The sequence below is a fragment of the Callospermophilus lateralis genome, chromosome 6, assembly GCF_048772815.1.
Source record: "Callospermophilus lateralis isolate mCalLat2 chromosome 6, mCalLat2.hap1, whole genome shotgun sequence".
Taxonomy (NCBI): Eukaryota; Metazoa; Chordata; class Mammalia; order Rodentia; family Sciuridae; genus Callospermophilus; species Callospermophilus lateralis.
In genome coordinates this window covers 160,445,755-160,472,789 of record NC_135310.1, presented here as the reverse complement: position 1 = coordinate 160,472,789, position 27,035 = coordinate 160,445,755, and the positions used below count along the sequence as shown (strand labels likewise).

At 39.5% G+C, this 27,035-nt stretch overlaps 1 protein-coding gene across 3 annotated transcripts; it reads left to right on the top strand.

Moving 5' to 3' along the window:
- Positions 1–39: 39 nt before the first annotated feature.
- On the top strand, positions 40–26,462 carry Znf322 (zinc finger protein 322). 3 transcript variants are annotated; one of them, XM_076859295.2, is made up of 4 exons: positions 1,122–1,211; positions 1,311–1,396; positions 11,940–12,013; positions 22,215–26,462. In XM_076859295.2, the coding sequence occupies exon 4, from the start codon at positions 22,397–22,399 to the stop codon at positions 23,594–23,596; it is 1,200 nt and encodes a 399-aa protein (XP_076715410.1). In that variant the 5' UTR covers positions 1,122–1,211; positions 1,311–1,396; positions 11,940–12,013; positions 22,215–22,396; the 3' UTR covers positions 23,597–26,462. The 3 variants fall into 3 exon arrangements, with proteins under 3 accessions (XP_076715408.1, XP_076715409.1, XP_076715410.1); XM_076859293.2 differs by lacking the exons at positions 1,122–1,211; positions 1,311–1,396 and adding an exon at positions 40–299; XM_076859294.2 differs by lacking the exons at positions 1,122–1,211; positions 1,311–1,396 and adding an exon at positions 317–687.
- The last annotated feature ends 573 nt before the right edge of the window (positions 26,463–27,035 follow it).

Below are 27,035 nucleotides of genomic sequence, written 5' to 3'. Positions count from 1 at the left end.
TCGAGGAGCGTGCGTCACGTGACTGAGGGCGGGGCTGAGGCGGCTGCTTCCCAGCTGGGCCGGGAGGGCTCCGCGCTCAGCCGGCCCGGTCGGCCCCGAGACCCCGCGGACTGCCGGCCCCAGCCGAGCGGGGCGGCGGGAGTGGCTCTGGCTGTTGTCGGCTTTCCAGGCCCGCTCGCCTTCCTTCCGGAAGCCGGGTAGTCGCTCCCCGATGCCGAGGCTGCGGTCGCCGCGAACCGGATGCGCGCCTCTGAGACGCACCGGAAGTGTCCTCTGAGGCCGAGGGGCGGCGCGGGCGGGTGAGCTACGGCCCTGGGTGGGCCGGGCGGCGTGCGGGTCCGTGCGGGGCGGCGCTGGTGAGGCAAGGCCGAGCCGGACCCGCGGCGTGTGGGGTGGCGCAGTGCGGGGAAGGCCGGACCCGGCCGGCGGCGTGCGGGGCCGATCGGGAGCGAACAGCTCCTGCGCCTAGCGGGTCCTGCGCCCGCACTCACCGGGGATCGTGGAAGGCCTCAGCTGGTTGAAAGCGCAGCCCGTCGGCACGGTCGACGGGGGTGAGGGCGGGAGACACCGCTGCAGGCGTACGCGGCTTTTGCGGACGTGGATGGCCCCTGCCTCCTGGGCGGCGATGCCTCGCGCTGGGCCGAGTCGTTCGTCCTAACCGTTGCCCGGTGGACACCGGCATCACAGGTAGCTGGGTTACCTACACCGGTCACGGCGCGTTGCGGTCTGTAGGATCAGAAGAAGGGGTCCTTGACCCGGAGGTTGAGAGAATGAGGACCAAAGCAGTTGGCAAAAGGAGAGGGATTCAAAGCGGAAAAGCAAGGCCTCGGGCTTTGTTAGGAAATTGAATGCCGAGCGAGTCTTGACATTTTGTATGGAGCAGGTCAGGAGGGAACTTTCTAGCAGGTTTGCTTACAGGAAAATCATGAAGGCAGTGGTGGAAAGAGGTGTAAAGTACGCTGCAAGGATGCTCACCAGACTGGAGAGTAAATGCGACCAGTATTTATTAATTTTTTTTGTGTTGTTGTTGTTTTTCCCAGCGCTGGAGATGAAACCCAGAGCCTGCACGTGCTAGGCAAGTACTCCACCACTGAGCTACACCTCAGGTCCTCTTTTTATTTAATTTTGAGACGGGGTCTGGCTAAGTTGACCTGGCTGCCCTGGAACTTGTGATCCTTCTGCCTTAGCTTGCCCAGTAGCTGGAATCAAAGGTGTGTGCCATGGCGCCTAGTTTGGGACCAATATTTAAATAGCACTAGAAAAATTATAAGCCTTACGAAGTTATTTTGAACACTATTTTTTTCTTTTAGGAGAGGGAGGACTTGAGTATTGTGAATAGTTCTGGTCTGGAGACCTGTTAGAGCCAAAAGGAATACAGTCTTGAATCTTTCTTATGGTAAATGGCATACCAGACTTTATGTATATTTTCTTCTTCTTCTTCTTCTTCTTCTTTTGGTGGGGGCGGGTACCAGGGGTTGAACCAGGGGTGCTTAACCACAGCCCTTTTTTTGTTTTTTATTTTGAGACAGGGTCTTGCTAAGTTGCTGAGGCTGTTTGATTTTGTGATCAGCCTCCCAAGTTAAGCTACCAGGATTATAAGCCTGAGCCACCTGCCTGGGATTTGTTTTGTTTTGTTTTTGTAGTACTGGCCTTTTATTTTGAGACAGGTCCTGCCCAGATTGGCTCAAACTTATGATTCTCCTACTTTAGCCTCCTGAGTTGTTGAGCTTAGATGTGGGCCTCGCCTGCCCTAAGCCCTGCATTCATATATATAACTGTGGATTTGAGGGTAGGACAGAAAAGAATGGGAGAAAAACCAGTGGAGAAAGAATGTTCCTAGCCCTTAACACAGTAAAGCTGTAAGACTGAGCAGTGTGCCCTATCAATTCAAGAGTGTGTTCTAATTCTTTCTGTCTTGCCAGCATTTTCATGATAGACTTACAGTAATTGCTTCTTGATTAATATGCCACACAAAGAACATAATATGCCCAGTGCTTAGGCGGGCTCTGGTGTCAGAAGATATATACTTAACCCCAACTAGCTTTTTGGGGTGATTAGCTAACTGCCCTGAGCATCAGATTTTCTATTGAAGATACAAACATTGGTATTAATATCTCTTTTATATGGTTCTTGGGAAGATTAAAGTGAGGTAATCCCCTGTAATCAATGCAAAATAAATGAGGTTATCCCTAACAAGGGCCTATAATGTAAGCATTATTTATTTTTTAGGTAATGCTTTAATTAATGACTTTAATTGTCTCATACATACTTTCACTATAAAGATATCCTTGAACTCTTAAGCTTTGTGATTCAGCCTGTCTGCTTGGGAGGCTTTTGTTGCTTGTCTGATGATTTTGTACACTTTAACCACCGTGCACATGAGAATACCAGTCTCTTCCTAGATGGGGAAAGAGAAGCATTGTGGAGGGAGGAGGGTATTTGGGTTTGCCTGATGGACCATTTGGGTCTACTGGCATAGCCTGTTGTATTGCTACTGGAGATGAAAGGATGATAGCCCTTTTTTGTTCTGACATTTGTTTCTTCATATTTTTTACTTATTTAGCAAATGTATTTTAGATGGTAAGGATATTGCAGTGAAAAAAAGACTAGATCCTACCCTTAGTAGATGTTATATTCTTTTTTTCTTTTAATCCTGGACCGCACGCATGCCAAGCGAGCGCACTACCGCTTGAGCCACATCCCCAGCCCCTAGATGTTACATTCTAATAGGAGAGTCAAATAAAGGAACAAATATAAAATGTGTATTACAGAGTTGAATTGAGAAAAGTGCATGAAGAGAAATAAAATAGGACAAATAACTTGAGCTATTTTTAGATAAAGGTAGTCAAGATGTGCTGCTTTTTGAGGAAGTAATTTTCAGGCAGAAACTTGAATCAAAGGAACAAACAACTTGTAGCAATTAAGCAGAAGGAAGAAGTGGTATCTCTGAGGTATCTTGTGAGACTGAAGGGAGGCAGAGATGACACATTTTCTAGGGCAATAAAAACTTTGGCTTCTGTCTTGCCTGCATTTTCTGAATGTGATAGGAAACAGCATTTAAACTAGGAAAATGTCATGGTCTGCTTTGAGTTTGATAACCCATCTATATTGTATAGGTGCTGATATTTCAAACTTAATACATGAATGGGAAATTAATATCATTATTTTTTCAATTTTTTTTCTTCTTGGTGCCCCAAACTTTCTTGGTTATTTATGTCAAATACTATACTTTAGATTTATTACATTAGGGAATAATCGGATTACTTTGCCAGCCTATGATCAAACTCAGAATCCTTTATATTGAACTCTCCTTTTGAACTTTATCGCATTTCAAAAGACAAAATACCATAAACCCATCATTTTGTACCACCTATTTGTCTGCATGCCTGCATATCTATTTAGTTATGATTCTGAATTGAAATTCTTCCCTTCTAACATTTCTGCATATATTTTCCCCTAATATTGCCATGTCTTTCTATTAATCATTAACCAGCTGAGTCTTTTTATTTAGTTTATTATCTTAGTGGGTTTTGAGCCAGACTTGACACAAGAGTCAGGTACAAAGGATGAGCTCAATAAATGTTAGTGGTTAGCACATGCCTATAATCCCACCAATATGGGAGGCTAAGGTAGAAGGATTGCAAGTATCAAAGAAGTTGGGAAATTTAAGTAACTTACCCAAGTTCTTCCATCCACAAAGGAGTACAGCGGGAATTTGAACCAAAATGTGATTTCAGAGATTAACCTTTTAATATTGAAATAATTTCAGATTGTTTTTTTTATAGTTGTAGTTGGACATAATACCTTTGTTTAATTTATTTATTTTTATGTGGTCTTGAGAATGGAACCCAGGACCCCACATGTGAGCCCCACACGTGAACGTTCTACTACTGAGCCACAACCCTGACCCCCTAATTTCAGATTTTTTTTAAAAATTGCAAAATAGTACAAAGAATGCCTGTATAACCTTCGGTGTGTTCTCTAAATGATAACATTGTATCACATTTGCTTTATGATTTTATATGTCTGTATATACACACAGATATGTATACTCTTTTTTTTTTTTTTAATAAGAATTTGAAAGTGATCTGAGGACTTAATGTCTCTTACACTGTGAAAGAAGTTAGTCCTGAAGTCCTAACTTCTCTCTTATGTATACATGCACAGTGCTACTAGCTACCTGCCATTCTTGGGAGAATTGAGAAAATAGTTATTCAAATATATTTTCTGTAGTGCTTTATTCTCTCCTGGAACGCTAGTTGAGGAAATCTACCTAAATACTCAATTGCTTATCGCATTTCAAAAGACAAAATATCAAAAATATTTCCTTCAATTACCAATATAATATTAAAATCAAGAAGTAAACATTCATATAGTACTATTATCTAATCTCCAGACAGTATTCAAATTTAGCCAGTTGTTCCTATAATGTCCTTCTTAGCAAAGGAGGGGTGTCTGTGGTCCACGATCCAATCTGGCATTATTCGTTTTGTTTAATTATGATGTCTCCTTTATTGTGTGACATCTTCTCAGACTTTGATAACCATGGAATTTGCTGATAGAGTGTCCCTTAGTCTGGGAGTGTCTCCGACTTCCTTGGGTGGATTCAGGTTCCTGTTTGGGGCATGGTGCCACAAAGGTTCTGTGTTCTTCTCTGCACAATGTTTTTGTTTGTTTGTTTGTTTGTTTTGTTTTTAAAGAGAGTGGAGAGAGAGAAAATTTTTTTTAAATATTTATTTATTTTTTTTTAGTTTTTCGGCGGACACAACATCTTTGTATGTGGTGTTGAGGATCGAACCTGGGCCACACGCATGCCAGGCGAGCCACTACTGCTTGAGCCACATCTTCAGCCCCTCTGCACAATGTTAGAAGGCACCTGGAGTTGCTTTATTTGGTTACTGATGAGGTTGACCTTGATATCTTGGTTAAGGTGAAATCTTTCCAGTTTCTATGCTGTGAAGTTATTCTTTATGGTCTTTGTGGCTAGGAAATGTCAAGAGTGTTATATCTTGATCATCATAGTCACTTGATCATGTAGTCACTTTTCACTAAGTAGACTGTTGTCTGAGACAGTACTCTTCTTTTGATTAGACATGGTGATTTTTAAAAAATTCTACCATTTCTTTTACACGTAATTGCTGGCTTTTCTATGTAAGAGACCATCTTTCCACTTATTTATTCCTCTGTGAGTACAGATGCCTGGATTCTTGTGTTAGTTCACTGCTGTCATGACTTGTTTTGTTCTACTGTGTCTTTTAGATTTGCATGGTGGCAGCTCCTTCATCTCAGTTCCTGGGTTGTTGTGGTACATCATTGCTTTTTGAGTACTTCCTTACTTTCTGGCCCAATAGGCTATTCCAACCTCATCTTATAGCTTCCAATCCTATAATCAGCCATTTTCCAAGGAATCCTCTGTTTCCTTTCCATGGAGAAACCAAAATTTTGGTCTTGGTATATTCGTTGCCACTAGGATTTCATTTCTGTGACTTTTCAGCAGACATTACTAGGAAAAAAAACACAGATATTTCACACATACAGTACCTTCCTGTCTTCTCTCTGTGTACTTGAAGTTCTGAACTCGTTCTGATACCTGTCTCTGATTCCAGTTAAACAGTAGAATTCATTCTAAATTTTTCTGTATCTGTAATTTCCCTGACAGTGGGGAATCTGGGTGGCATTTTTACCCTATAGCACATCCACATTTACTTATTTGTTTAATTCCAGGATGAATGTTTAACTAGTATATCCTACCACCATGAGGAAAGAAAACAAAAATACCAATTAGTTTGGTAATTTTTTAATGAATCTGTTTATTTATTCTAATTAGTTATACATCACAGCAGAATGCATTTTGATTCACAGTACACAAATGAAACACCATTTTTCACTTCTCTGGTTGTACACAAAGTAGAGTTGCACCATTAGTATAATCATATATGTACCTAGAGTAATGATGTTGGCCTCATTCCACCTTCTTTCCTACCATCTCCCCTCCCCTTCTGTCCCTCCCCCCCAGCCCTTTTTTATATTTTATTTAGAGACAGAGTCTCTGAGTTGCGGAAACTGGCTTTGAAATCAGGCTGGCTTTGAACTCGAAATCCTCCTGCCTCAGCCTCCCGGGCTGAGGGATTACAGACATTTGTGTTGCGCTGGGCTCTCTGTAGTTGCTTGTGGCTGTTTACCTTTAGTTTGAATTTATGTAGTTCCAGCACTGTATTACTGTGTTTAAGCGTTGTTCTACCCTTTTCTTGATGGTTGTTATTCATTTGAAATACAAACACATTTGGTTTTGAATTGTTTATCTTTTCTTAATTCTTTTTGGCCAAATAGACATTCATATAGTTTTAAATTTCTGCTTTCTTACATAAAAGATGGCATTTTTTTGCACTTTTCTTTTTAAACTATGGTAGAAGTCACTCTACTTTGTTCTTAAAGATTTCACTCAATTCTTTCTTATATCTGTCTGCATAGTACTTTGTTATGTTTGGTTATACCAATCAATGAGTGTGGAGAGCCCCCTCCAAAATGCATGTAGCACAGGGTCTCCCTCTGCTGAAGTCCCATCCTGGAGTGGTGCATTGGTGAACCCTGCCTGGAGTGAACCTCTGTTGCCACTTTGTCATCACACAGACTGCATAGTTTATGTTAAGGTTCGCTTTCATGTTGTATGCTTTGGGATTTTGACAGATGTATATAGGTCTATGTCTTCCCTTTGTTCTAAATGGCTGTGCTCCACCTATTTATCCCTCCCTTCTCACTGAGTAACCATTGAACTTTTTTGCTAATTACTTACTTTCACCTTTTCTAGAATGTCATATAGTTGGAATCACGTAGCATGTAGTTTTTTAAAATGACTTCTTTAATTTAGGAACATTCCTCCATGTCTTTCTGTGATTTAATCTCTTCTTTTTAGTACTCAGTAATAATCTGTTATTTAGATGTACCACTCTTTATTTATTCATTCACTTACTGAAAAATATCTTGGTTACATTCATGTTTAACAATCATGAATAAAACTGCTATAAACATTTGTGTGCAGCTTTTTGTGTGGACAGTGCTTTTCAGCTCACTCAGGTAAAAATCAGGGTTTGTGATTATTGGGCTAGTTTATGTTTCTCCCACAGTCTCACCAGCATTTGGTTTTCAGCCATGCTAATGGATGTGTAGTAGTACCTCGTTGCTGCTTTAATTTGTAGCTCCCTGATAACATAGGGTGTTGAGCATCTGTTCATATGCTTACAAGTGGTGACTTGTGTGTCTTCTTTAAAGAAATGTCTTTTATGTCTTCTCCCTTTTTTTTCTTTTAGGGGTTTTTTGTTTTTTGGTTTGTTTTCTTGCAGTACTGGGTGCTGAACCCAGGGCCTTATGCCTATTAGGCAAGCACTCTACCATGGAGCTACATCCCTAGCCCATTTTATTTTGAGACTGGGTCTCACTAGGTTGACCAGGCTGACCTTGAACTTGTGATCCTGCTGTGTCAGCCTGCCCAATAGCTAGGATTACAGACTCTGGACCAGTGTAGCACCTGGCTTCTTATTGAATTATATAAATGTGTGTGTATGTGTGTGTGTGTGTATAAAATTGGTTCTTATCAGATTTGTCGTCTTCAGGTGTTTCCTTCCAGTGTGATTTGTCTTCTCATTTTCTTGACAGTGTCTTTTGCAGAATGGAGGGGTTTTCATTTTAATGAAATTCATCTTATCAGTTTGCTTCCATGGATTGTGCCTTTGGTATTATATCCTTATCCATAGTTATCTAGTGATTCTTTTATGTTATCTTAGAGATTTTATAGTTCTGTGTTTTACCTTTAGATTTAAGTCAATTTTTAAAAACTAATTTATTTAACAGTTAAAATTTGTGTGTGTTTATTAATGTACAAGATGATGTTTGAGATGTATATACATACACACATACATCAGGGAATGGCTAAGTCGGGGTGTTTAATTAATGTATTATTCACATATTTTCTTGTGGCAAGCATCCACTCAGAAATTTTCAAATATCAGTTTATTGACTATTAATAACTATAGTCACCAGGACATAGTAATAGATCTCTTAAACTTAATTCCTAACTGAAATTCTGTATCTTCAACTAACATCAACCCAACCTCTTCCACTGAGCCACTAGTAAACACCCACTTTGCTTTCTGAAGTAAAATGAATTTAGCTTTAGCTTTTTTACACTCTGTATTAGCGACATTGGGTGGAATCTTTCCTTCTGTGTCTGCTTTAACTCAGTTAACATATTGTCCTCCAGATTCATCTGTGTGGTTTCAAATCAAAACATTTCTTTTTCTGTAAAGCTGAATAATACTTCACTATTTGTAGGTAAGACATTTTATGTATCCATCTATTCATTGTATGATCCATTTTAAGTTAATTTCTATAAAAGGTGTAAATTTTGTGTCCAGGTTAATATTTTGCATGTCCATTTATTCCAATGCCATTTTTGAAAAGTTGTCTTTTCTCTATTATATTTCCTTTACTCCTTTATTAAAGATTGGCTAATTATACTTAATGTGTATCTCTTTAGCTTCTCTGTTCTGTTCCGTTGATCTATTTGTCTGTCACTGGTACCCTGTCTTGATTACTGTAGCTTTATAGTAAGTCTTTTTTTTTTTTTTTTTTTTTTTTTTTTTTTTTTAGTTTTTTTAGTTTTTTTAGTTTTTTTAAAATTTGTTCTAATTAGTTATACATGACAGTACAATACATTTAAGCACTTTGATATACATAAATGGAGCATATTTCTCATTCTTCTGATTATGCATGTTGTAGAATGACACTGGTCATATAGTCATATGTACATAATGTAATAATATCTGTTTCATTCTACTATCCTTCCCACCCCTGTACCCCCTCCTCTCACTCCCCTTTATCTAATCTAAAGTAACTCTGTCTTACCTAGCTCACCCTCCCCTTATTGTGAATTAGCATCCACATATCAGAGAAAACATTCAGCCTTTGTTTTTTTGGGGATTGGCTTTTTTAATTATCATGATATTCTCCAGTTCCATCCATTTACCAGCAAATGCCATAATTTCATTCTTCTTTGAGTAATATTTCATTGTGTATATATTCCACACTTTCTTTATCCATTCATCTGTTGGGCACCTAGGTTGGTTCTATAGTTTAGCTATTGTGACTTGAGCTGCTATAAACATTGATGTGGCTGCGTCACTGTAGTATGCTGATTTTAAGTCCTTTGGGTATAAACTGAGGAGGGGATAGCTGGGTCAAATGGTGGTTCCATTCCAAGTTTGCTAAGGAATCTCCAAATTGCTTTCCATGGTGGTTGCACCAATTTGCAGTCCAGCCAACAACGTGTGAGTGTACCTTGCCACATTTATTGTTGTTTGTATTCTTGATAATTGCCATTCTGACTGAGGTGAGATAAAATCTTAGAATAGTTTTGATTTGCATTTCTCAAATTGCTAAAGATTTTGAACATTTTTTCATATATTTGTTTATAGATTGCATTTCTTCTTTTGTGACGTGTCTGTTCAGTTCCTTAGCCCATTTATTGATTGGGTTATTTGATTTTTTTGGTGTTAAGTTTTTGAGTTCTTTGTGTATCCTGGAGATTAATGCTATATCTGAGGTACATGTGGTAAAGATTGTCTCCCATTCTGTAGGCTTTCTCTTCATGTTATTGTTTCCTTTACTGAGAAGCAGCTTTTTAATTTGAATCCATCTCATTTATTGATTCTTGATTTTACTACTTGTGCTTTAGGAGTCTTATTAAGAAAGTCAGATCCTGGGGCTGGGGTAGTGGCTCAGTGGTAGAGTGCTTGCCTAGCATGCTTAAGACACTGGATTCAATCCTCCGCACCACATAAATATAAAATAAAGATATTGTGCCTACCTAAAACTAAAAAATAAATATTAAAAGAAAGTCAGGTCCTCCTAAGCTGACATTATGAAGATTTAGGCCTACTTTTTCTTCTTTTAGGCACAGTGTCTCTGGTCTATTTCCTAGATCCTTGATCCACTTTGAGTTGATTTTGTGCATGGTGAGAGAGAAGGGTTTAATTTCATTTTGTTGCATGTGGATTTCCAATTTTCCCAGAACCATTTATTGAATAGGCCAGCTTTTCTCCAGTGAATGTTTTTGACACCTTTGTCTAGTATAAGATAACTGTATTTATAGTGGGTTTGTCTCTGTGTCCTCTATTCTCTACTACTGATCTATATTTTTGTTTTGGTGGCAATACCATGTTTTTGTTTTGGTTTTTTTGTTTTGTTTTGTTTTGTTTTGTTTTGTCTTTTCTTTTTTTTTTTTTTTAGTGGTGCTGGATATTGAACAGTTTGGTGCCTTGCAATCCAGGCAAGTGCTCTATCGCTGTGATATATCCTCAGTCCTTTTTTTCCCCTTTACCCCCTTTTCTTTTCTTTACTAAAACTGATCTTGGACTTATCAATCCTTTGGCCTCAGCCTCCCCCCAGGGAGTTGGGATTACAGGCATGTGTCACTGCACCCAGCCCTTGCCTTGCTCTGGATGTTAATGGAGATGATGCCAGATTTTTTTCACTTAAGCTACTGGGCTTAGATTAATCAGTTTATATTTTTTCATGTTAAAAACCAATATTCGTTATTTCCCACTCAGGGTGTTTTCAGCAAGAATGAATGTTGTTTCTGTTGTGAATAATTATGCAGCATCTGTGGAGATAATTGTATGGTTTTTCTCCATAGATCTATTAATATGGGGTATTATGTTAATAGGCTGCCAAATGTTGAAGAGTTTCCTGATACTGACCCAATCTTGCATTCCTTAAATAAATCCTACTTGTTCATGGGGTATTATTTTATTAACGTGACTGTTGATCTTTGTTAGTATTTCTCATTAATAGTGATATTGGGCTGTAAATATTTTTGTGCTCTCTTCATTGGATTTAGTTGTCAGTGTTATTTTTATTTCACATACAAAAATGTTATTTTTTTTATTCATTTTCAGTCTTTCAAAAACATTTTTGAATCAGTGGGCTTATTTGGTGTTTTTAGATTTGTTAAATTTCCCTTGTGAAATAATCTCTTACGATTAATCTGTGCAAGTCGGTATTTTAAAACTTTCTATATCTAGTAGGGTTGATTTTTGATAAATTATGTTTCTTGAGTGCTGAGAGCCATAGCCAAGTACGAATGACGCATGGCATTTTTGAGTTGAAAGGTGACCCTGCTCAGGGATTAGGGTGGCTCCGGGTTTAGGGTGGATCCTGCTGGAATAAGGTGGCTCCAGGTTTAGGATGGATCCTGCTGGAATAGGGCGGCTCCAGGTTTAGGGCAGATCCTGCTGGGATTAGGGCATATCCTGCTCCTTAAGTTCCCGTTGAGTTCTCACGGGGTTCTGAGAGAATTGGTACGCAGAGCCCAGGGGAGGGAGTGTATTTTTCCCAGAACATGCGTGCGGGTAGAGTGTCGGTGAGAGTTCGGGAATAAAGAGTTGCTGTTTGAATCTACAAGGCTTTTGTGGTGGCTCGGTTATTTTGTGCCCAGCCAGACTGCGGCACTTGAGAAAGCAGTATATTTCATAAGTAATCATATTTATTTAGGCAGAGATCTAGAACACTGTCTTTCTGTTTCAGTAGTTATTCTTGCTTATCCTTTTTGTTTTGTAAATATGCTTTCTCTCTTTTTTTCTTAAGTTACCTAATGGTCTATCTGTTTCTTTTAAGATTTTCAAAATAAGCAGGATTTTTATTTATAATTAGTTTTGTTGTTTTTCTTTTCTCTAGTTTTATTTTTGTCCTTATTTTTTTTTTTTAAAGAGTCATATGGGATGGTTTAGGAGTATGGTTATTTTCTACACAGTTGAATTTGAGGGATTACATACAAAAAATTTATGTGTCCCCCCTCATTGTTAGATCCTTTGAGAATAAATGAGCTAATGATGAATCCTCCCACTTACAGCTTTTTGTTCTTTTCATGTCCTTGTGTTTTACAGAATGCTGTCTGCCTTGAGAAATCAAATTCTCAGGACCAGGAAGTAAATGCAGCTTTTCTTCATCTAGATTCTAGGTAAGCTAAAGTTTCTTCAGTCTTTTGAAATGTACCTTCTCTCTCCCAGTCCAGGGCCTATCCCTGTAACATTTTGGTCCTTTCTCCTTATCAGGTAAGGAGTGAGTCAAATTTCAATGAGAATCATTCATGCACAGCACATTGTTAAGCACTAACTTTATGCCTAGCACTCTATACTGGGGAAAGAACACCAAACAAAATAAGCACCCTTTCCAAATTTTAACAGACAATAAACTAATAAGTGAATTTTATAGTATGTTAAGAGGCAATAAGGACCATGGAGAAAAGTAAAACGGTATAGGTGCCGCAGTCTCTGGCAATAGGGACAGCAATAGGGACATAGATAATGCTGGAGTATGGGTGAAGACATGGTCATTGAAGGAACTGAGAGGAGCCATGCAAGTAGCTGGAGGAGGAAGGCTGTGGACAGAACAGAAGGGCAACAGCTCCAAGTGGAGTGTGGATGAGGAACAAATGGGAAGCAGTCATTATGGGGAGGTAGCCAGTGCCTCATTGGGGGTTGTTCTTCCTGTTCGGGAGCATTTAAGCTACCTAAGAAATAAAAGTCTAGAATAATTAGGAACCAAAGACAAAGAGTCAAAAAGAATAGTTTTGGGGGGGAATGGGAGGTACTGGGGATTGAACTCAGGGGCATTAAGCCACATCCCCACCCTATTTTGTATTTTTATTTAGAGACAGGGTCTTTCTGAGTTGTTTAGTACATCGCCGTTGCTGAGGCTGGCTGTGAACTCATGATCCTCCTGTCTCAGCCTCCCGAGCTGCTGGGATTACAGGCATGCACCACCAAAGGGAGCTTGGAGTGCCTGAAAGATCCAGCTCACACAGGAACTGGACCTGGACCATTAGAAAATTATTCCCGTGGTTTATTTAATGGGGTCCATCAAAGTCAGGGGTGAGATTTCAGGGGTGGAGTCTTGCTTCATGTTGTCTTGCAGTCAGCAGGTTGACTGGCATCTTGGCAGGTCACACCCCTTTATGAGAGGCTGTGTGGCTGCAGCAGGCCACCCCATCTCCAGTGCTGTGTGGGACCTGGGGCAGAGCTTGAATAGGGCTCACCATGTGTCTGGGCAGTCAGCCAGAGGAAATGTCCACTGGAAGTTCCCACGCACCAGGTTTTCCTATTCACTAGGCCTTGGTGCCAATGTCGTCCACACACAGCCCATGATGACTCTCGACAATCATGGCTGAATTAGAACACACAAAGAGAAAAGTAAGAAAGGAGCTAAGAGAGACAGTCACAGGGACTGGGAAGGCAACTCAACTGTGACCTCCTGGGCCATTGTGAGGTCCCAGTGGGAGAGGACACCATTGAAGACAGGTTACACTGGCTGCAGGGTTGAGAAATAAAGTATTGGGAGGGCAGGGGCTCAAGGATGTGTTGGATTGCTGGGACTGCAATGACAAGATGCTGGGGACTAGTGCCTTAAACAACAAAATGTGTTGTTTTGAAGACTAGAAATCCAAGATGAAGTTTCTTGTAAGGGTTTGTTTTTAATCTTTTCTTTCCTTCTTTCAATTGGAAGATTATGCTTATGCATAGTGGTTAGATTCATTTTGACAAAATCATACGTCATGGAGTTTTATCACAGTTTCCGTTCCACCCCCCTTTTCTCTTCACCATCCCCAATTCTCCTTCTTTCTCTCTTCCCCCTCACCAATTTTCCTTCCTCTACTGACATTCTTTTCACTCATTTATTTAATTTTGGTTGGTTCTGTCTACATATCTATGAAAGTAAAATTGCCTGTGGTGTGTTTATATATGCATCTAATAAGAAAAGCATTAAACCCTTGATTTTCTGAGACTGGCTTATTTTATTTCATTTATCATGAAATAATAATTTCCACCCATTCACCAGGAAAATGCCATTATTTATTCTTATTTATGGCTGACTAAAACTCCATTGTGTACATGAGACACATTTTCTTAATCTACTCATCTATTGATGGGCATCTGGGCCGGTTCCATAACTTGGCTATTGTGAATTGTGCTGCTCTGAACATTAATGTGACTGGATCATTTTGGTATTCTGTTTTTAGTTCTTTGAGACAAATACTGTGGAGTGGGATAACTAGATAGTATGGTGGTTCCATTTGTAGTTTTTTGAGGAATCTCCAAACTACTTTCCAGAGTGGTTGTGTTAATTTGCAACCCGCCAACAATGTATGTGTGTGCCTTTTCACCACGTCATTGCTAGCATTTATTATTTGTATTCTTGATAATTGCCATTCTGAACATTTGCCTTCCTTCTCTTGAGAAATCTCTGCCCAGTTCATTGAGGTAGAGATTTAGCTTTATTCTTCTATATATGTATGTCTAGCTTTCCCCGCACAATTTGTTAAAAAGGCTCTTTTTTCTAACATGAATATTTGGCACGTTTGTCAATTATCAGATGACTGTAAGTTTGAGAGTTTGTCTGTGTGTCCTATGTTCTGTTCCTATTTCTTCATGTCTGTTTTGATATTTTTGTTACTATAGGTCTGTAGTATAAATTGAGATTAGGTATTGTGATGACTTCTCTATCACTCTTATTCAGTATTGCTTTGGCTATTCTGGGTCTCCGATTCTTCAAAAGGATTTTTTTTTTTTTTCCTGATTCTGTGAAGAATGTCATTGGTATTTTGATGGCAATTGCATTGAATGTGTATATAACTTTTGGTAATTTGGCCATTTTGACAATATTCTGTCTACTAAAGAACATGGGAAGTCTTTCTGTTTTCTAAGGTCATCTTTAGTTTTTTTCTTCAGTGCTCTATAATTTTTCACTGTAGAGATCTTTCACCTCCTTGATTAGATTGATTCTCCAGTATTTTATTTCTTTTGAGGTTATTGTGAATGAGATAGTTTTCTTGATTTCTTTCTCAGCAGAATCACTGTTGGAATATATGAATGCTACTAATTTTTGAATGTTGATCTTGTATCCTGCAACTTTGCTTAATTCATTTATCACCAGAAGCCCTCTGGTAGAGTTTATTAGGATTTGACTTTTCTTTTCACAAGTGTATCCCTTAATTTTCTTCTCTTGTATGATTGCTTTGACTAGTATTTCAAGTACTGTATTCAGCAGAGTGGTGAGAGTAAACAACAAAGGCCTTGTTTGCACTATTGATATGATATGACTCTTATCTTTAGTTCTATTTAAGTGGTGAATACATGTATTGATAGGTGTATGTTGAACCAATCTTGCATCTCTGGGATGAGCCCACTTCATCATGGTGTATTATCTTGATTTTTTTAATGTAGTTTGCTAATATTTTATTAAGAATGTTTTCATCTTATGTTCATCAGGGATATCGGTCTGTGGTTTTCTTTTCTTGATGTGTCTTTGTCTGGTTTTGGTATCAGGGTTATACTTGGTTATATTTGGGAGTGTTCCCTCCCTTCCAATTTCATGGAATTTGAGAAAGACTGGTGTGTGTTTTTCATTAAAGGTCTGAATTAACTCAGCTGAAAATCCATCTAGTCCCAGGTTTCTCTTTGTTGGTAGGCTTTTAATTACTTTCTCAATTTCATTACTTGATATTGTTCTGTTTAGGGTTTTCTCTATCTTCTAGGTTCAATTTGGGCAGGTAGTATATGTCTAGAAATTTGTCAGTGTCTTCTAGATTTTACAGTTTATTGGAGCATACATTTTCAAAATAATTTCTGTAATAATCTGAATTTCTGGAGTTTCTGTGGTGATATCTCCTTTTTCATCTCTAATTTTGTTGATTTGAGTCTTCTTTCTCTTTCATTTAGTGTGGCTAAGAGTTTATCAGTCTTATTTATCTTTTTGAAGAACCTGCTGTTAGTGGTATTGATCCTGTGTATTTTTTGTTGTGGTATTTCAATTTCATTAATTTTGGCTCTGATCTTAATTGTTTTATCTTCTACTGATTTTGGAATTAGTTCGTTCTTTTCTAAGGTCTCAGGTGGAGCATAGTTTATTTATTAGTTTATTTATTTGGAATCTCTTTTTAAATGTGGGCACTCAATACTATGTATTTTTCTCTTAGAATTGTTTTCATAATGTCCCACAGGTTTTGATATGTTGTATCTGTTCTCATCTGTTTTTAGGAATTTCTTGATTTTTTTTCTATAATTTATTCTTCATTTAAAAAATATTATTCAGGGACTGGGGTTTTAGCTCAGAGGTTGAGCACTTACCTCACATGTGATTTTTTTTTTTTTAAAGAATATTATTCAATCTCCATGTGTTTATGTGATTTCTGTAATTTTTCTTGCTATTGCTTCTAGTTTAATTCCATTATGGTCTAATAGGATACACAGGATTACATTGATTTGTTTGTTTGTTTGTTTTGTTTTTTGTTAAGACATATTGTAACCTAGAATATGGTCTATATGATTTTTGGAAAAGGTTTCATGAGCTACTAAGAAGATAATTTAGCTGTTTGGGGGGTGAAGTGGTCTATAAATGTCTATTAAGTCCATTTGACTTAGAATTATTTAGGTTGGAAACATCTTTATCGATTTTGTTTGGATGACCTGTTGATGATATGTTGAAGTCACCAGTATTATTGTATTGGGTTCTGTCTGAAATTTAATGTCAAGGTTTTAATGTAATTAGGCACACTTGAAAGAAAAGTGGCTCAGGACTAATCACACACACACACCCGGGATAAGAAGTGGGTTTATCTTCAGGAGCCTGATGAGGCTGCTCTGCCCAAAGAGAGGGACAGCAGCAGCAACTCCCCCTTGAATGTTACCTTTATACGCTAGAATCATGGCCACTGGCTAGGGGTGGTGGGTTTAGCCTTGACTGGCAAAGTGAGCATCCCCTGAGCTTGTGGAAGGCAAGTTTGTTTCTTGGGAACAAAGACTGGCAGTTTTCCTATCTCTCAGCAGAGGGGAGAGGGAAACTGGCAGGTCCCTTTATCTTCTCAAGGAGAGAACAGGGAAACCAGTATGTTCCCATCTCAGGGGCTGGTAAGTTGTCTCCTATGTCCCAATGAGAGAACAGGGAGAGACCAGCTAGTCTCCGGACCGGTAGGTTGTGTTTCTATTACTTGGGAATAAGAACAGTATTCAAAATGTGGGAGTGGGGTAAAGGAAGGTGGCTGCAATTATGCTAACACTGACATTTGGGACATATGTATTTACTGTTATTGTATCTTCTTGTTGGATTGTTCCCTTTACCAGGATGTCATGGCCTTCTTTGTTTCTTCTGTTTGATCTTTGCTTGAAATCTTTGTCAGCTATAGAGTAACTATGCTTGTTTGAGGACTTTGTGTGGAATGTTTTTTTGTTCCTTACCTGCAGCCTGTGAGAAGTGTCTTAGCCTATGAAATGAGTCTTATTAACTACACATAGTTGAGTGTTGTGTTTTGATCCATTAATCTACCCTAACTCTTTGAATTGGGGTGTTGAGATCATTACATTGAGTGGTGTTTATAGATGTGTGTTGATGGTTTCCTGCCATTTTGTTTTGTTTGCGGTATTTAATTCTGTTTTGATTCTCATTCAGGTTGTTATTCTTCTGTTGATCTTCATCTGTTTGGGAGCTTCGGGATTTGTTTGTGGGTTCCTCAGTGTGGGTATATCTTTGAGTATTCTTTATAGAGCTGGATTGGTGGTAATTCTTTTAGTTTATTCTGGTCGTGGAAAGTTTTTATTTTCCCATCGATTTTGAAAGAGAGCTTTGCTGGGTGTATCAATCATAGTTAGTAATTCTTTTTCCCCCAGAGCTTGGAATATCTTATTCAAGGCCCTCAGCCCTCTCTGACTTCAGGGTCTGAGTTGAGAAGTCAGAAGTGAGCCCTGTTGGGGCTGGGGTTGTGGCTCAGGGTGGAGTGCTCACCTAGCATGTATGAGGCACTGGGTTCAATCCTCAGCACCACATAAAAATGATATAAAGATATTGTATCCACCTAAAACTAAAAAAAAGAAGTGAGCCTTATTTGTTTGCTTCTGAATGTTTCAGTATTGCAGCTTTAATATTCTTTCCTTGTTTTCTACATTAGGAGTTTTGATGTCCATAGCCTCTGTCTCTAAGATCTCTTCTATCTCAATGACTCTAAGGTTTGGAATCTTGATTATGTCCCAGAATTCTTGTATATTCTGATCATATTCTTTCCCTCCTCCCTTTTTTGCATACTGAGTCTTCAAGTTCATGTACAAGTGAATTTTTAATGATTTATTAGGTCTTTAATTTCCAGGAGTTCTGATTGGTTTCCTTTTAATATTTCTATTTCTCTATGGAAATGGTCTTTCATCCCTTATATTTGCTCTCAATTTATTCCTTAGATGTTCTTTTAATTCATTGCACATTTTAATAATCAGATTCTTATAATCCTCCTAGAATTTTATTCACTTCCATGTCTGTGGGATCTTTTGTTGGGAAATTGGGAGAGATTAGTTTGCCTGTTTCCTAGTGTGTCAGAGGTCCTGGACTTGCACATCAATTCAGATGTGTTCTCTTCTTCTTTTACACACATGTCCTTTTTTGTTCTGGGACTTCTCTTTGTTTGGGGTACATGAATTGATGCCTGGTGGTTCTTCCTTGGGGCCTGGTTGTTGGTTTGCCTTTTTTCTCTCTCCACTTCTATGAGTTGAAGTAATGTTGAGGCTCAGGTGGGGCTAGATTATGTGTGGGGTGAGATTCACATTGCTTGACTCTCTTCTGTGTGAACTTGAATTGCCCCACAAGAAAGAGGGAGCCAGGAATAGCACTAACATCAGCACCAAATGCATAACCTTGAGATAAATGTCTGGTGTCTACTTTGACATCTGTAACACTAATCACCCCTATATTGGAATGGTGGGGTCAGTGTTAAATAATCCAGGAATGGGATAGGAATTACATAAACTATATAATTCTATTATTTAGTGGGATTACAGTTTCTTAAGTGAAGGCAAAATAGGGTAGGAAGGCAAAAGAAAATTTGAAATATTTCAAAAGTGAACAAAGGAGAGGAAGGAGATAGTTTGCAGATGTGTGATGGTTGGAGTTGACTCAGTATCAGTGTAGGTCCTTTAATGGCTTCCTTTGACTTGTTTCAGTCAGCTTTTTTGTTGCTGTGACCCAGAGACCTGCAAGAATAATTAGAGGAGGAAAAGTTTATTTTTCTCACAGTTTCAGAGGTCTCAGTGTGTAGACAGCCAACTCTATAGCTCTGAGTCCAGGGTGAGGCAGATCCTAGTAGAAGAGCATGATAAAGGAAAGCACCTTGGGACATGGCTTCCCAGGGAAGCAAAGAGCTCTGTGCATGGACAAAATATGAAACACCAAAGGTGCACCCCCAGTGACCAACCTCCCTCCCTCCTCCAGCTGCACCCTACATGCCAACAGTTACCACCCAATCATGAGCTTTGGGGGAACACCACATATTCAAACCAAAACAGGCTGTGTAAGGCACGAATAGATTCTAGGCATTTAGCTGTGTAAACTTAATTTAATAATAGGAATAATGAATAATGTTCTGATACTTTTGACTTTGAGGATTTACTGTGGCGGGGACAAAGTATGCTCTGGGGCTTAATACTTTGTATATTGTTGTTAGCAATTTTCCTACTAACCGTAAACTAATAGGTCCTTGGTTCATAGATGAGCAATGCAGTGTTTTTCATAGATACCTGCCATTATAGGTAATCCCTGAGACTCAGACCCATGTGCATGAAGCACAGCAAACTGACTCAGCATCTTGGTAATAAATGCACAGAAAAGTATTCATTGTCTCATAGGGGCAGAAACATGCTAATTTTAATGATATTTTATAAGCTCATGAGTTCATGTGATGGGTCAAGTTGTATACATGGATTTCCTAGGATACCCATTACCAAATGAGGAGAGAGTGGAGTACTACAAATGGTTTTGTAGTTTAAGGGGTTCTTCTATAATACCATGAGGATTCCTGAATTTTATAATTTGGACCAAAAAAAGGTATATATGGTACGGTGCAGCAGTATATAGAGACATGTTAAATACTTGAAATGTGAGATGTAGTCACTGTGTTTAGCACTAGCATGGCTATGTTGTTTAGCTTACCTACTTTCTTTCTTAGCTGTTGGACTTCCTGGTTCTTGTTAGCCTTCGAGCACACTTTTCTCTCTGTCCCTCTTTGGTCACAGTTCTGTATTTCTTATGAATCTGTATGTCTTAACTGAAGAAATTGCACTACTCTCAACCCATTCAGTTCTTTCTTCTATCCTCTATAACTAAATTTTAGAACATTCTGAATTGGCATTTGAAGGCTGGGTATGTCTTTTTATATCTGTAAATAACTTTTCTTATTGCAAGAGTAGTCTCTGTGCTTTGCATAAGGAAAGCATACAGGTTGCTGAGTGAAGATTAGAAAACAGTAGTTAAGCAGATTGGTGAAGGACAAAGCCACCCATCATCACATTACCAAGAGGTAACACAATGTGCGAGGATTCTACTATCTTCTATGAATGTTTAAGCTCCGGTCCAATATCAGTTTTGTAGTTAAGGGCTCTTTTTGATGAACTGAGGACTCTCTCCCCAGAATAGTGGACAGATTCTGAACAGCATCTTGTTACACATCAGTTAAAGGTTTTATGGGTTATCTAAGACCCTCCACGGATGCCAAATAAGAGCTTCCATTCCAAGCTGGAATATCTATCTGTATGTGCCAGGCACCTGCCAGGGAAACTGCAGTGCACACAACAGACATCAAAACAAAATTCCTGTCCCTTAGAAGCTTTACTTAACCTTCTGTGGAGAAGAGCAAAAAGGAGAGAAGGGGTGTTGTTCGTATAGGTCAGCTGCAGTGGAGATGTGTTATAATTTAAAATAGGATGGTCAGAAATGGCTGCCTGAGAATGTGACAGTTGTGCAAAGATGGGAGGGAGGTTAGAGAGACCATTGACAAGACCTGGAGGGAGAGCCCTTCATCCAGAGAGGGACGGCAAGTACGCAGACCCTGAAACTAGAGAGGATCCGACTCAGAGTATCTGAAGAGCAGAGAACCCAGTCACAGTGGTGACCTGGAGGCAGACTTCTCTGGGGCTTGTAGGTTTCTAACGGGCAGTTCTAGGGGAGTGGTGAAGGTGTCTGGTTAGGGTATGTTCCAGAAGCCTTGGAAGACAAGAAATGGAGACAACAGACTGATTTCTTTTGAGGAGTTTTATGTAAAGAGTAACAGAGAAATGGGACAAATAGCTTGAGGGTGAGGGGGTTGAAAGAAGTTGTCTTGTTGGTTGTTCAGAAGAGAGAGAACTGCCAGTTTGCTAATTAGAATGATCCAGTAGAGAGAAAACAAGAATGCAGCAGGAGGGTAGAGCAACATCCTTGTGGAAAAGCAGGTGGAGTCCAGCACCAGGAGCAAGGTTGACCGCGGATTGCGTGGCTAAGGGATGGGGGGGTGCTCAACAGGTGACAGGCTGGTTGAAGTGTTGGGAGCCTGAGAAGTTGTCTGCCTTTGTGTTTGTGTGTGTGTGTGTCTCACTGTTTTCATTTTGCTTCCGCTTTCTTAGTAAAACCAAAATCTTCAGCTTACACTGCTTAGATGAAGGATGGCCATGCCAGTGTGTAAGGCGGGGTCAGACATCACAGAGGTCCTGAGGGAGTAAATGGGAAGGACACAGAAGACTCTCCCCTCTGCTTTGCTTTCTTCCTCTCCTGAACATGCCTATTAATGTTATTAGAATCATCTTAATCTTTCCTTTGAAGCAATGAAAAGAAAAACCCTGGTTTTGAGATCACCCAGGTTCATATAAAGAGCTTTTATTGGTGGTTTCTCATATGTATGTCTCATTTTTATATTAGCAGAGAGGAAAACCAAGTACAGATTGAGTATTCCTAATCAGAAGCTCCTAAATCTGAAATGCTCCAGAATCTGAAACTTTTTGGGTGCAAGTATGATGCCATGAAAATTCCACACAGTGAAACTTTGTGTTTCATGTACAAAATTATTAAAAATATTGTATAAAATTGCCTTCAGGCTATGTGTATAAAATATATACCAAACAAATGAATTTTGTGTTAAGACTTTGGTGCCACCCTCAAGACTTCTCATTATATGCATGCAGATATTCCAAATTCTGAAAATGTCCAAAATCTAAAACACTCTGTTTCCAAGCATTTTGGATAAAGGATACTCAGTCCATGCAAAACATAAAAGACTTACAGATTCTGATGCAGGATTTCGACCTTTTCTGTAGTGATTTTAATTTTAAGGATTCTTAATGTAGGAATTTAAATGTTATTTCCACCTTGCCTTACAGGTTTAGAAATACCAAGTAAGAAATTCATGTATATGATTCTGGAAACTTGGAAAGGCAGATTGCTCGTGACTGAAAGGCTTAACATAGATGAACCTTCCAAGTTCCTAAAAACAGAATGACTAAGAAGACAATGATGGGTCAAGAAGACCAGTGGAAGACTCCCTAGGAGAGAGCCATAGAAAATGTACACTTCAGAAGAAAGATGGGATCAGAGAACTCAGAAAAGGAAAGTATATCATGTATACCCTCAAAAGGGTAAAAAGATTTTTATTCATGTGCATCAGATTACTCCAGTAGATAATCAAATATACGAGTGCCTTGAACGTGAACGAGACTTCTGTGAAAACTTAGCTCTTATTATGTGTGAGAGAACCCACACTGGGGAGAAACATTACAGATGTGATATGTGTGAGAAAACCTTCATCCAGAGCTCAGATCTTATTTCCCACCAGAGGATCCACAATTATGAGAAACCTTATAAATGCAGCAAATGTGAGAAGAGCTTTTGGCACCACTTGGCCCTTTCAGGACACCAGAGAACACATGCAGGTAAAAAATTCTATACATGTGACATCTGTGGCAAGAATTTTGGTCAGAGCTCTGATCTGCTTGTTCACCAGCGAAGTCATACAGGCGAGAAACCGTATCTTTGTAGTGAGTGTGATAAGTGCTTTAGTCGAAGTACCAACCTAATAAGGCACCGAAGAACCCACACAGGTGAGAAGCCATTTAAGTGTCTGGAGTGTGAAAAAGCCTTCAGTGGGAAATCAGACCTTATTAGCCACCAGAGAACACATACTGGTGAAAGGCCCTACAAGTGTAACAAGTGTGAGAAGAGTTACCGACACCGTTCAGCCTTCATTGTACATAAAAGAGTTCACACTGGGGAAAAGCCCTATAAGTGTGGTGCCTGTGAGAAATGCTTTGGCCAGAAATCAGACCTTATTGTGCACCAGAGAGTCCACACAGGTGAGAAGCCCTATAAATGCTTGGAATGCATGAGGAGTTTTACTCGCAGTGCCAACCTCATTAGACACCAGGCAACTCACACTCATACTTTTAAATGTCTTGAGTATGAGAAAGGCTTCAGCTGTAGCTCAGACCTTATTGTGCATCAGAGAATTCATGTGGAAGAGAAACCACATCAGTGGTCTACATGTGAGAGTGGCTTCCTGTTAGGTATGGACTTTGTTGCCCAACAGAAAATGAGAACTCAGACAGAGGAGCTACATTATAAGTACAGTGTGTGTGATAAAAACTTTCACCAGAGCTCAGCCCTTCTCCAACATCATATTGGTGAAAAACCATATATCTGTAATGTGGGTGACAAAGCTCTTGAGCTCAGCCCTGCTCATGCATCAGAAGCCTCACAAATGTCCTGACCTGGGAAGAAGTTATGATACCATGAAAAATTAAACACAGATCAGAGCTCATTAGGATGAATCTAGGTGAATCTCAGACTTGGCCCAGAGCGCAAACTTCAGTGGGGACCAGAGAGCCTGCAATTATAGGAAGCATGAGGAATACTTCACCCAGAAGAGCTGCCCTAACAGCCACTCCAGTGAGAAACTCCACAGGTGCCCTGAGTTTAGGAAAACCCTTAGTCTGAGCTTGAATCACCTACAGGATTTGCACAGATAGGAAACATGTACTGCATATACAAGCTTTCTTGCAGTACCCAGCCCTCCTCATTGCAAGGGAATTCACACCAGAGAACAGCTTCTTAATAAATGCCTTCAGTGTCAGCAGAGCTTCAGACAGTATGTACATCTCGTTGGACACCAGAAAACCCACCTGGGGAGAAGCCCCAGAAAGTGTGGAAAGGCTTCTAACAGAACTCGACCTTCTTACCCATCAGAGAAAGCATACTGGTGAAAAATTGTATGTCTTGAGTATGGCAAAAAAAGAAAATAGAAAAAAAAAAATCTGAGGAAAGATCTTATAAGTGTCTGAATGAGAAAAAGCTTGTCAGTGATCAGCTCTTGTGGTATATCAGGGCGCTCACATAAATACCTTGAGTCTGGAAAGGCCTTGCTAGTAGCTCCTATTTTATTGGGCCCAAAGAACACATTTTGCAGAGAAGCTTGCATCATTAAGAGGTCTGATTGTGAATTGTGGGTGAGAATCTGTGTATATATAGTACATGTAAGAACTGGTCTTAAATTTAGTTGACCCATGGGGTAGAACTTTTAAGTGGAGTCAGTAAGGAAATCATTTTTTTAGATACCCAGAAGCTTGTTCTGGGGAAAGCTGGGGTGGGTCAGAGTAGACCTGTTGGGTAACTCAGGAAAAGATGCTTTTTCTTTTATCTGAACCACTTAATGATTGCTTTATTTTCACTTTTTAAAATTCAGAAATTCAATAAAGGAAAGGACTGTAACCTTGTAATAGAAGATGTGGCATGTGTTACTCTTGGGGGGAAGGAAAATATTGCTTTTTTTTTTTTTTTAACTCCTTTTTTTTTCATCATTGGCTAAAATGGGGCTAGTGTTTTGATAGTGACATAGGAACCTTTAACTGGCTGTGAGAAGCGCCGAGAAGCTAGGAAGTAGTTACCCTAAATTAAAAGTCTCCCAATAGTTTCCCCTCTGCAGGATCAACCTCATAAAAAAGCAGAGTACTCAGCTGTAGTGTATATTGAGGCACACCTTCCGAATTTCTTTTTTCCCTAAAATGTCTTCTGGGTTATCATTAGTATTTAAATTTTCGAATTTAGAAATTCATTTCTTTGCAACTCAAAGTGTAGATTCCAAGATAATGGTTGTGATTTGGTCAGTGTCCATATTTTTTGGCCTTATTGTTCCTTTCACTGATAGAGCATAGATCCCGTCATTCAGTTCCTGGCTGAATGGCCAGGGGAAGGCTGAAAGGAAGGTGATATCTGAGTGAGCACAGAGTAAAAGACTCCTAGTGATATTTGTCAGTGGAGGACCAAGACTATTTCACTTGGAATATCCTGCCTCCACAGCTGGTTTTCTTTTCTCTCCACTGTCCTGCTGTTTATAGCAAATCAGGCCTCATAATGATACATCTTTTCGTTTATTTCAGTTTTTCCAAGGGAAGAGAAAAACACATTTTAATTCCAGGAAAGGATTGCAGTCATCACAATATAAGGGGTATATATATATATGGGCTTGGAATGCAGGATTCTAAATGCTATAAGGGAATAAGTAGTTGTTGGATCCACAGGAAGTTTAAGAATAAATATTGTTTCCCATTTAACAGGGTAATAGTTATCTTTAACATTCTGTAGAAATACTGTTATCTGAGGATCTAAAAATGGTCACTTCTCAGCTTTTTTCCTCCCATCAGATTAAAAAAAAACACTTAAGACAGATACTTTCAAATTCCTACAGTATTTGGGACTCTGCAGGCAGGTAGGTGGTTAGAGTCCTTTGTTTTGGGTTTTCTTTGCGGACCCCTGAACTCCAGAGGGTATTGGCATTGGATTCGTGGAGTAGGCCTGCGGCTGCCTTGTATGCAACTGTAAGCCTTGCTCTTGATGGCGGGCCAATGATCACCATAGTCTAGGGTCAGTGGCTCTAACTCCTAATGGTAACAAAGAATCTGATTCTAGCACTTTTGTCTTTTAGAAAACATCCTGTAAGTTTTATTTGTTTTTACATGTTTCAACAATGTTTACCAGTAGCTCTTATATCATGAAAAGTTGCCCAGTGTGATAAACATACAAGATGTATTTTTTTCTTTCTCTTTGATGAGAGTCATGCCTGTCACTAGTATGACAATTGTAATACTTGGTAGTATGGAGTGTATGGCATGGCAGTGAAAAAATGCGTCCTTATGACCGCTTATTAATTATTAGACCTTGGAGAAGGGACTGAGTTGGTGTCATTAGCAGGGCAGTACCTTGCCCCTTCTCTCAACTAATCTTACTGATAATTTCTCTAGTCCTTAAATGAACCATGGGCCATCCTTCCAGTGGAGAATTTGGGGTGTGGAACAGGTCTGAGGGTTAGCCACGGGGGAAAGGCATTGGTGTTATTCATAGAGCAAAACCTGAGGTTGGAGAGGACCACTTGGGAGCCTGTAACCAAAACCAGAAGGTCACTTTTGGGATGGATGGAGGTTCCCTTGAAGCAGTGCCAACCTAAATCTACCTCAGGTAAGTAGTTAGAGTGACTTTCAAGATTTCAGACCAAATGAGATAAATTGTATTCAGTCAATGTATTCCTATGCTTACTGTTTTTGTTTCCCCTTAATTCTTAAATAAACATTTGTTGAGAGAAACTCCATTTTTGTCTTCACTGTACTATAAGAAATTAGCATTTACCCTACACTTGCATTGGAGTAAGGCAGATATTCAGTGGTACTTAGGCCTGGTGGTGGTGATAGCCACTGGGTAGCCTCAGGGATTTCAGGAGTGTTTGAGGCCGAGACAGAGGAGTGGACACCTGGAAGAGCTATCCTGTTTGCTCTGCTTTTGTGCATTAGATCCTTCTGGCAGTTCCCCCACTGTGTCATGAAAATAGCACAGGGAGGAGCAATAACTTGAACTGACCATATTAGGGGTTCTGCTAAAATAGAGTAGCAACAAAACTACTTGTGTGGGTAATTGTCACTCTCAAAATTAAAGCAGCATTTTGAGTTTGCAGTTCCTGGCAGAATCCACATTTTGCTCCACTGCTGCTTGTATTTTATCACTTGTTGAGTTGGAGTGGGGTAGAGGAGCTGGTGCCAAAATGGTATGCCAGGTTTTCACCCTTTGTGATGCTTTGTTGACTCTGCCAACAGAATAGGTCTCAGCTTTCATTCTGAGAAGAAGGTGAGGTAACACTGGCTGAACGCAAAGGGGAAGGCAGG